The 12,026-nt window shown below is 31.6% G+C and overlaps 1 protein-coding gene across 2 annotated transcripts in view; it reads right to left on the bottom strand.

Moving 5' to 3' along the window:
• Positions 1–564: 564 nt before the first annotated feature.
• The window catches only part of LOC144439675 (coatomer subunit alpha-like), an 83,411-nt gene continuing 71,949 nt past the window's right edge, over positions 565–12,026 (bottom strand). For both annotated transcript variants that reach the window (XM_078128908.1, XM_078128909.1), the window contains 5 exons: positions 11,391–11,577; positions 10,717–10,827; positions 10,267–10,428; positions 7,968–8,080; positions 565–1,584 (listed from right to left, as the gene is read on the bottom strand). In XM_078128908.1, coding sequence (XP_077985034.1) covers positions 1,443–1,584; positions 7,968–8,080; positions 10,267–10,428; positions 10,717–10,827; positions 11,391–11,577 — 715 coding nt within the window. In that variant the 3' untranslated portion in view covers positions 565–1,442. The remainder of the gene's footprint in view (positions 1,585–7,967; positions 8,081–10,266; positions 10,429–10,716; positions 10,828–11,390; positions 11,578–12,026) is intronic.

Here is a 12,026-nt window from a genome sequence, read left to right as displayed (position 1 = left end):
TGTTTACACACACACACACACACACACACACACTTTCCCATGCCTATAGCACTACTGAACCTTCAGTTCAGTTGTACTAAAAATCAAAATATTCTTCCCAGTGGTTTTTGACTTTAAAGATGTCTTTTTTTAGTCACCCTCAGATTGGCAGACAGACAGACAGATACATTTATAGAGATGGACAAGACTCTTTATCATGTCTGTAGCATGAATGAACCTGTTGTAATCACAGACAGTGTCTATGATTTAATTCAGCTGTGCTAAAAACAGTGTTTCCAAGCAACCTCAGAGGTTAATCTTGATGCCATTGACATTGAGATGTGAAGTAGCCCATAAAAGATGGTTTCATTGCATCAATAAAACAAGAACTGGCATTTTTTAACACCACAAATCATGTTTTGACCCAAAAATGCACATCTCTGATGCGATCATTTTCATGTGCACACACACACACACACACACACAAACACACACATTTAACCACAGCTACAATTCAATTGTGTTTTAAAAAATCACAACACGCAGTATTAAACAATTACAATACAGTATATTTTATTAATTCTCATTTCTCTCTTACCATGGTACCACCAAACATTTCACATTTCTACAAGAAATTAAAGGTAGAATGCAAAATTGACAATGATCCTTTGAATGAAATTCAGTTTACCTAGCAGTACTACAAAGCTAAGATATAAATCCACCACATAGTTGTACTAACACCTTTCTGTATGTTTATTTTTACAGCACTGTTATTACTGTTATTTACAGCACTGTCATTCCTCTATCTTTAAAGCACTGAACTGTTAATTCCTGTATTTTTACAGCACTGAACTGAAATTCCTGTATTTTTACAGCACTGAACTGTTAATTCCTGTATTTTTACAGCACTGAACTGTTATTCCTGTATTTTTACAGCACTGAACTGTTATTCCTGTATTTTTACAGCACTGAACTGTTATTCCTGTATTTTTACAGCACTGAATTGTTAATTCCTGTAGTTTTACAGCAATGTTATTCCTGTAATTACAACACTGTTATTGCAACATTTTATCAATGAAGATGAAAATCACTTTAACATGTAGGAATGAAAACATTGTCATTACACACTTAGCTTCCTCAATGACTTTTACATCAATTTCTGTTTCTGGTTCAACAGTAGTACTACTACTGTATTAGATGAAGAACTGTCCAAAGTATACTGTAATGGTGTCTAAACATATGTATTATTGTTACCATGGTAACAAAGTATGCTAAAATAGTGTCTAAATATCTGAACTATTCAGTCCCCATGGTAACTCATTCAAATCTTCTAAATGATACAAAGTGATAACAAATGAATCAAGTTTGAGAATATTCATCTTAATTGCAATCACCATGGCAACTATACATTCAGTTGACCTTTGACCTTTAAATGGTACAAAGTGAATCACATTTGACATCATTTATCTGAATTGCAGTGGACTTATCCGAAGTCCTATGGTATCTTTGCCGATTTCTGTACAGCGAGTCACTCGACAGACTTCACCTTTGAACTCTGGTAAGTAACAAGTACCACTGAGTGGACATTTCTCTACTGGCTTTCCCCTGTCAAACAAACAAAAAAGACAAAGTCAGTCAGTTGACAAATCACCATGACAACATAAAATAAAGGTACATGTATATGCAGTCATGTCTATTGTCAGCCAGGGTGTACTATAGTGGTCTAGTAATGTCTATTATCAGCGAGGGTGTACTGTAGTGGTCTATAGTCATGTCTATTATCAGCTAGGGTGTACTACAGTGGTCTATAGTCATGTCTATTATCAGCCAGGGTATACTACAGTGGTCTATAGTCATGTCTATTATCAGCTGGGGTGTACTATAGTGGTCTACAGTCATGTCTATTATCAGCTGGGGTGTACTACTGTGGTCTATAGTCATGTCTATTATCAGCCAGGGTGTACTATAGTGGTCTACAGTCATGTCTATTATCAGTGAGGGTGTACTATAGTGGTCTATAGTCAAGTCTAGTATCAGCCGGGGTGTACTATAGTGGTCTATAGTCATGTCTATTATCAGCCAGGGTGTACTATAGTGGTCTATAGTCATGTCTATTATCAGCCAGGGTGTACTATAGTGGTCTATAGTCATGTCTATTATCAGTGAGGGTGTACTATAGTGGTCTATAGTAATGTCTGTTATCAGCCGGGGTGTACTATAGTGGTCTACAGTCAGGTCTATTATCAGTGAGGGTGTACTATAGTGGTCTATAGTAATGTCTATTATCAGCCAGGGTGTACTATAGTGGTCTATAGTCATGTCTATTATCAGCCAGGGTGTACTATAGTGGTTTATAGTCATGTCTATTATCAGCAAGGGTGTACTATAGTGGTCTATAGTCATGTCTATTATCAGCCAGGGTGTACTATAGTCGTCTAGTAATGTCCATTATCAGCCAGGGTGTACTATAGTAAGTGTGTTATGATATAATACAAGAAGTACTTAATTTACCTGTAGTAACTTATTAATTACAAGAAGTACTTAATTTACCTGTAGTAACTTATTAATTACAAGAAGTACTTAATTTACCTGTAGTAACTTATTAATTACAAGAAGTACTTAATTTACCTGTAGTAACTTATTAATTACAAGAAGTACTTGATTTACCTGTAGTAACTTATTAATTACAAGAAGTACTTAATTTACCTGTAGTAACTTATTAATTACAAGAAGTACTTAATTTACCTGTAGTAACTTATCAATTACAAGAAGTACTTAATTTACCTGTAGTAACTTATCAATTACAAGAAGTACTTAATTTACCTGTAGTAACTTATCAATTACAAGAAGTACTTAATTTACCTGTAGTAACTTATCAATTACAAGAAGTACTTAATTTACCTGTAGTAACTTATCAATTACAAGAAATACTTAATTTACCTGTAGTAACTTATCAATTACAAGAAGTACTTAATTTACCTGTAGTAACTTATCAATTACAAGAATTACTTAATTTACCTGTAGTAACTTATCAATTACAAGAAGTACTTAATTTACCTGTAGTAACTTATCAATTACAAGAAGTACTTAATTTACCTGTAGTAACTTATCAATTACAAGAAGTACTTAATTTACCTGTAGTAACTTATCAATTACAAGAATTACTTAATTTACCTGTAGTAACTTATCAATTACAAGAAGTACTTAATTTACCTGTAGTAACTTATCAATTACAAGAAGTACTTAATTTACCTGTAGTAACTTATCAATTACAAGAAGTACTTCATTTACCTGTAGTAACTTATCAATTACAAGAAGTACTTGATTTACCTGTAGTAACTTATCAATTACAAGAAGTACTTAATTTACCTGTAGTAACTTATTAATTACAAGAAGTACTTAATTTACCTGTAGTAACTTATTAATTACAAGAAGTACTTAATTTACCTGTAGTAACTTATCAATTACAAGAAGTACTTAATTTACCTGTAGTAACTTATCAATTACAAGAAGTACTTAATTTACCTGTAGTAACTTATCAATTACAAGTACTTAATTTACCTGTAGTAACTTATCAATTACAAGAAGTACTTGATTTACCTGTAGTAACTTATCAATTACAAGAAGTACTTAATTTACCTGTAGTAACTTATCAATTACAAGAAGTACTTAATTTACCTGTAGTAACTTATTAATTACAAGAAGTACTTAATTTACCTGTAGTAACTTATCAATTACAAGAAGTACTTAATTTACCTGTAGTAACTTATCAATTACAAGAAGTACTTAATTTACCTGTAGTAACTTATCAATTACAAGAAGTACTTAATTTACCTGTAGTAACTTATCAATTACAAGAAGTACTTAATTTACCTGTAGTAACTTATCAATTACAAGTACTTAATTTACCTGTAGTAACTTATCAATTACAAGAAGTACTTGATTTACCTGTAGTAACTTATCAATTACAAGAAGTACTTGATTTACCTGTAGTAACTTATCAATTACAAGAAGTACTTAATTTACCTGTAGTAACTTATTAATTACAAGAAGTACTTGATTTACCTGTAGTAACTTATCAATTACAAGAAGTACTTGATTTACCTGTAGTAACTTATCAATTACAAGAAGTACTTAATTTACCTGTAGTAACTTATCAATTACAAGAAGTACTTAATTTACCTGTAGTAACTTATCAATTACAAGAAGTACTTGATTTACCTGTAGTAACTTATCAATTACAAGAAGTACTTGATTTACCTGTAGTAACTTATCAATTACAAGAATTACTTGATTTACCTGTAGTAACTTATCAATTACAAGAATTACTTGATTTACCTGTAGTAACTTATCAATTACAAGAATTACTTGATTTACCTGTAGTAACTTATCAATTACAAGAATTACTTGATTTACCTGTAGTAACTTATTAATTACAAGAAGTACTTGATTTACCTGTAGTAACTTATCAATTACAAGAAGTACTTAATTTACCTGTAGTAACTTATCAATTACAAGAAGTACTTAATTTACCTGTAGTAACTTATCAATTGCAAGAAGTACTTAATTTACCTGTAGTAACTTATCAATTACAAGAATTACTTAATTTACCTGTAGTAACTTATCAATTACAAGAATTACTTGATTTACCTGTAGTAACTTATTAATTACAAGAAGTACTTAATTTACCTGTAGTAACTTATCAATTACAAGAATTACTTGATTTACCTGTAGTAACTTATTAATTACAAGAAGTACTTAATTTACCTGTAGTAACTTATCAATTACAAGAATTACTTAATTTACCTGTAGTAACTTATCAATTACAAGAATTACTTAATTTACCTGTAGTAACTTATCAATTACAAGAAGTACTTGATTTACCTGTAGTAACTTATTAATTACAAGAAGTACTTAATTTACCTGTAGTAACTTATCAATTACAAGAAGTACTTGATTTACCTGTAGTAACTTATCAATTACAAGAATTACTTAATTTACCTGTAGTAACTTATCAATTACAAGAAGTACTTAATTTACCTGTAGTAACTTATCAATTACAAGAAGTACTTGATTTACCTGTAGTAACTTATTAATTACAAGAAGTACTTGATTTACCTGTAGTAACTTATCAATTACAAGAAGTACTTAATTTACCTGTAGTAACTTATCAATTACAAGAAGTACTTAATTTACCTGTAGTAACTTATCAATTACAAGAAGTACTTGATTTACCTGTAGTAACTTATCAATTACAAGAAGTACTTGATTTACCTGTAGTAACTTATCAATTACAAGAATTACTTAATTTACCTGTAGTAACTTATCAATTACAAGAAGTACTTAATTTACCTGTAGTAACTTATCAATTACAAGAAGTACTTGATTTACCTGTAGTAACTTATCAATTACAAGAAGTACTTGATTTACCTGTAGTAACTTATCAATTACAAGTACTTAATTTACCTGTAGTAACTTATCAATTACAAGAAGTACTTAATTTACCTGTAGTAACTTATTAATTACAAGAAGTACTTGATTTACCTGTAGTAACTTATCAATTACAAGTACTTAATTTACCTGTAGTAACTTATCAATTACAAGAAGTACTTAATTTACCTGTAGTAACTTATTAATTACAAGTACTTAATTTACCTGTAGTAACTTATTAATTACAAGAAGTACTTAATTTACCTGTAGTAACTTATCAATTACAAGAATTACTTAATTTACCTGTAGTAACTTATCAATTACAAGAAGTACTTGATTTACCTGTAGTAACTTATCAATTACAAGTACTTAATTTACCTGTAGTAACTTATCAATTACAAGAAGTACTTAATTTACCTGTAGTAACTTATCAATTACAAGAAGTACTTAATTTACCTGTAGTAACTTATTAATTACAAGAAGTACTTAATTTACCTGTAGTAACTTATCAATTACAAGAATTACTTAATTTACCTGTAGTAACTTATCAATTACAAGAAGTACTTGATTTACCTGTAGTAACTTATCAATTACAAGAATTACTTAATTTACCTGTAGTAACTTATCAATTGCAAGAAGTACTTAATTTACCTGTAGTAACTTATCAATTACAAGAAGTACTTAATTTACCTGTAGTAACTTATCAATTACAAGAAGTACTTAATTTACCTGTAGTAACTTATCAATTACAAGAAATACTTAATTTACCTGTAGTAACTTATCAATTACAAGAAGTACTTGATTTACCTGTAGTAACTTATCAATTACAAGAAGTACTTGATTTACCTGTAGTAACTTATTAATTACAAGAAGTACTTAATTTACCTGTAGTAACTTATTAATTACAAGAATTACTTAATTTACCTGTAGTAACTTATCAATTACAAGAAGTACTTAATTTACCTGTAGTAACTTATCAATTACAAGAAGTACTTAATTTACCTGTAGTAACTTATTAATTACAAGAATTACTTAATTTACCTGTAGTAACTTATCAATTACAAGAAGTACTTAATTTACCTGTAGTAACTTATTAATTACAAGAAGTACTTAATTTACCTGTAGTAACTTATCAATTACAAGAAGTACTTAATTTACCTGTAGTAACTTATCAATTACAAGAAGTACTTAATTTACCTGTAGTAACTTATCAATTACAAGAAGTACTTAATTTACCTGTAGTAACTTATCAATTACAAGAAGTACTTAATTTACCTGTAGTAACTTATCAATTACAAGAAGTACTTAATTTACCTGTAGTAACTTATCAATTACAAGAAGTACTTAATTTACCTGTAGTAACTTATCAATTACAAGAAGTACTTAATTTACCTGTAGTAACTTATCAATTACAAGAAGTACTTAATTTACCTGTAGTAACTTATCAATTACAAGAAGTACTTAATTTACCTGTAGTAACTTATCAATTACAAGAAGTACTTAATTTACCTGTAGTAACTTATCAATTACAAGAAGTACTTAATTTACCTGTAGTAACTTATTAATTACAAGAATTACTTAATTTACCTGTAGTAACTTATCAATTACAAGAAGTACTTAATTTACCTGTAGTAACTTATTAATTACAAGAAGTACTTAATTTACCTGTAGTAACTTATCAATTACAAGAAGTACTTAATTTACCTGTAGTAACTTATCAATTACAAGAAGTACTTGATTTACCTGTAGTAACTTATTAATTACAAGAAGTACTTAATTTACCTGTAGTAACTTATCAATTACAAGAAATACTTAATTTACCTGTAGTAACTTATTAATTACAAGAAGTACTTAATTTACCTGTAGTAACTTATCAATTACAAGAATTACTTAATTTACCTGTAGTAACTTATTAATTACAAGAAGTACTTAATTTACCTGTAGTAACTTATCAATTACAAGAATTACTTAATTTACCTGTAGTAACTTATCAATTACAAGAATTACTTAATTTACCTGTAGTAACTTATCAATTACAAGAAGTACTTGATTTACCTGTAGTAACTTATTAATTACAAGAAGTACTTAATTTACCTGTAGTAACTTATTAATTACAAGAAGTACTTAATTTACCTGTAGTAACTTATTAATTACAAGTACTTAATTTACCTGTAGTAACTTATCAATTACAAGAAGTACTTAATTTACCTGTAGTAACTTATCAATTACAAGAAGTACTTGATTTACCTGTAGTAACTTATCAATTACAAGAAGTACTTAATTTACCTGTAGTAACTTATCAATTACAAGAAGTACTTAATTTACCTGTAGTAACTTATCAATTACAAGAAGTACTTAATTTACCTGTAGTAACTTATCAATTACAAGAAGTACTTAATTTACCTGTAGTAACTTATCAATTACAAGAAGTACTTAATTTACCTGTAGTAACTTATCAATTACAAGAATTACTTGATTTACCTGTAGTAACTTATCAATTACAAGAAGTACTTAATTACCTGTAGTAACTTATCAATTACAAGAAGTACTTAATTTACCTGTAGATTGGTTTGTATGAAGCAGCACATACATCAAATGGATTGTGTTCATCATAGTTTAGTTTATGTGCATCGGTTGGGTTCTTTTCACAGGCCTGTAACACTTTACGTGTCTGAAATGAGTAATTAATAAACAACAACAACGTTACTATCAAATGTACACTTTTGTCATAGCTTGGTATCACAAACCTAACCATACAGTAGTCATTAACTTCTGGGATGGGGAAAACAAATTGGCAATCGGAATATTATGCTTTTGTGAATTCTAATTTTTTTGAGTCAATACATTCTAGTTATCATAATAGAAATTTTGATATTGACTTGTAATAGTCTGAAGTAGCAATAGCAATGGATGATCAACTTGAACAAAATATACTCACTAATACACTAGCATTTTTCACTTACACAATATACTCACTATACACTAGCATTTTTCACTTACACAATATACTCACTAATACACTAGCAGTTTTTACTAACAAAATATACTCTCACTATACACTAGCATTTTTTACTAACACAATATACTCTCACTAATACACTAGCATTTTTCACTAACACAATATACTCACTAATACACTAGTATTTTTCACTAACACAATATACTCTCAATAATACACTGGCATTTTTCACTAACACAATATACTCTCACTAATACACTGGCATTTTTCACTAACACAATATACTCTCACTAATACACTGGCATTTTCACTATTGTTAATATTGTAGGGCATGACACTTACATGAAAAGCCAAATTAATCTATTGAAAAATGGTAGAATCGTCATTGAAAGAGGATTTATCATGCTGAGATTAATTCTGACGAGTAACAAAGTCAGAATTACTACTGTCCACCCTTGCTTCCTATACTAACTGAGACAAAGCACTCCCCTCTATGACGTCATAATCCCCAAAAGAGAACAATGGCCACCATATTCAGTCAGAATAGCTCTGCTGTATTCTTTTTGTAACATATAGAAGTGGTTCTACTGTTCAACTCTCCCACTATGCAGTTTTGTTTTAGCAAAGTAATTAAGTAGTTAGTGGTTTCATATAATGTATTAGGAGATAGATGACTTGGTACTGTACATAGTCTTAGCACTGTATTAGGAGATAAATGACTTGGTATTGTACATAGTCTTAGCACTGTATTAGGAGATAGATGACTTGATACTGTACATAGTCTTAGCACTCTATTAGGAGATAGATGACTTGATACTGTACATAGTCTTAGCACTGTATTAGGAGATAGATGACTTGGTACTGTACATAGTCTTAGCACTGTATTAGCAGATAGATGACTTAGTATTGTACATAGTCTTAGCACTGTATTAGGAGATAGATGACTTAGTATTGTTCATAGTCTTAGCACTGTATTAGGAGATAGATGACTTAGTATTGTACATGGTCTTAGCACTGTATTAGGAGATAGATGACTTGGTACTGTACATAGTCTTAGCACTGTATTAGCAGATAAATGACTTAGTATTGTACATAGTCTTAGCACTGTATTAGGAGATAGATGACTTAGTATTGTTCATAGTCTTAGCACTGTATTAGGAGATAGATGACTTAGTATTGTTCATAGTCTTAGCACTGTATTAGGAGATAGATGACTTAGTATTGTACATGGTCTTAGCACTATATTAGCAGATAAATGACTTGGTACTGTACATAGTTTTAGCACTCTATTAGGAGATAGATGACTTAGTATTGTACATAGTCTTAGCACTGTATTAGCAGATAGATGACTTGGTACTGTACATAGTCTTAGCACTGTATTAGCAGATAGGTGACTTGGTATTGTACATAGTCTTAGCACTCTATTAGGAGATAGATGACTTGGTACTGTACATAGTCTTAGCACTGTATTAGGAGATAGATGACTTGGTACTGTTCATAGTCTTAGCACTGTATTAGCAGATAAATGACTTAGTATTGTACAGTCTTAGCACTCTATTAGGATATAGATGACTTGGTACTGTACATAGTCTTAGCACTGTATTAGGAGATAGATGACTTGGTACTGTACATAGTTTTAGCACTCTATTAGGAGATAGATGACTTGGTACTGTACATAGTCTTAGCACTGTATTAGGAGATAGATGACTTGGTACTGTACATAGTCTTAGCACTGTATTAGGAGATAGATGACTTGGTACTGTTCATAGTCTTAGCACTGTATTAGCAGATAAATGACTTGTACAGTCTTAGCACTGTATTAGGAGATAAATGACTTGGTACAATAAGTAGTCTTACTGTAAAAGTGTAAGGAATACAAGAATGGCTGTGTATCTCACCTGTTGGCCGACCTCTGGTTTAGGTCCTAATTCCAAAAGTCTACGGGCAAATGAAGCTGCTGTCTTGTAGTTCTTTAGCTTAAAGAAGAGATTGAGGGCAGTGCGTAGTGTCAGAATCTGATGAACTGGCTGTAGATTACAATGTGTGAAGTAGGCAGCCATCTGTTGCATAAAATATCAATATTATAAAGTTAATGTGGTTACCATGGCAACCAACAAACATATGTCTGTAAAGTACAGTGTGTAAAGTGGGAACTCTCTGTTGGATAAAATATGCCATTCGTAATATTTTTTCCCCTCAATAATTCCTTAACTCAGATTTACAGTGACAAGCCTCACTCGTGTCACTTTCTTTTGGCTGAGTAGGATATCTATCGATGAATAATATCAAGTGACATACACTAAATGACCAACAAATCACAACTATTCAACAAAATTATATATACTGACCTCACAGTTTCTTTTTTGATCCTCTAGTGAACTCTTAGGTAGCTCTTTTCGTTTTATTTCCATGGTTAGGCCCACAATGTATTCTCTACAAATGCCAATCAATTGCTGTGCCTGGTGACAGAGAGAACAATGGCTAGATTACAACAATGTACTACACACACACACACACACACACACACACACACACACACACACACACACACACACACACACATACAAACACACACACATACACATACACACGTGCGCACACGCATGCACTCACATGCACACACACATGCACGCACACACACATGCACACATACATGCATGCACACACACACAAACACACACATACACATGTGTGCACACGCACGCACACACACATGAGCACACACATGCACACACACATACATGCATGCACAAACACACACACATACACACGTGCGCACACACGCACGCACACACACACATGCATGCATGCTCACACACATACACATACACATGTGCGCACACGCATGCACTCACACATGCACGCACACACACATGCACACATACATGCATGCATGCACACACACACACAAACACATACACACGTGCGCACACACATGCACACACACACATGCACACATACATGTATGCATGCACACACACACACACACACATACATACACACTCTCACTGACATAACTCACCTCAGCTATTTCTTGTTTAGTATCTACTACAAGCAGTGGTACACTCAATAAAATTCCTCTCATCCGCTCTGCAGCATCTCCAAATTTGCCTTGTGTTGTCATTTGATAGGCTGCCTGTAACCTTTGAACTAGGTTGTTTAGTTTCATACCGACTGATGGAACACCACCACGGGCACCAGCTTCTCTCCTAGATGGGTAAACACATAAATGACATTACATTACAACTTGTTACAAGTCTTGTACATTCAAAGACATACTCACCTAAAACATTCAAGTGGCCATATGGATGAGCATTTATTTAATTTATAAAACTATTTTTATCATGCTTCCTACTGGAAGAATAGGACCAACGACACTATAGCATAACAGGGTTTCTTTTGCTTATGTTATCTGGTTGCCTATCCAGCCCTGTTGTTACATTTACCACATACGCCAGCTTTTGGCTGTTGCTATGGGCATGGTCTCGTTGCTAGCAATATTTGCATAAATCTTTCAAAAGTTTAATCACTTGTCTATCAATTCCTGTTATCTTTGCAATGTGCATCATCATCATCATCATCATCATTGCACTGTTGCTAAGGGCATGGTCATGGTTGCTAGGGCCAGTTGTGTCAATATGTTTTGAACAATAATTGC

This window comes from Glandiceps talaboti, chromosome 9 (genome assembly GCF_964340395.1).
Source record: "Glandiceps talaboti chromosome 9, keGlaTala1.1, whole genome shotgun sequence".
Lineage (NCBI taxonomy): Eukaryota > Metazoa > Hemichordata > Enteropneusta > Spengelidae > Glandiceps > Glandiceps talaboti.
This window is presented reverse-complemented; position numbering and strand designations above follow the sequence as displayed.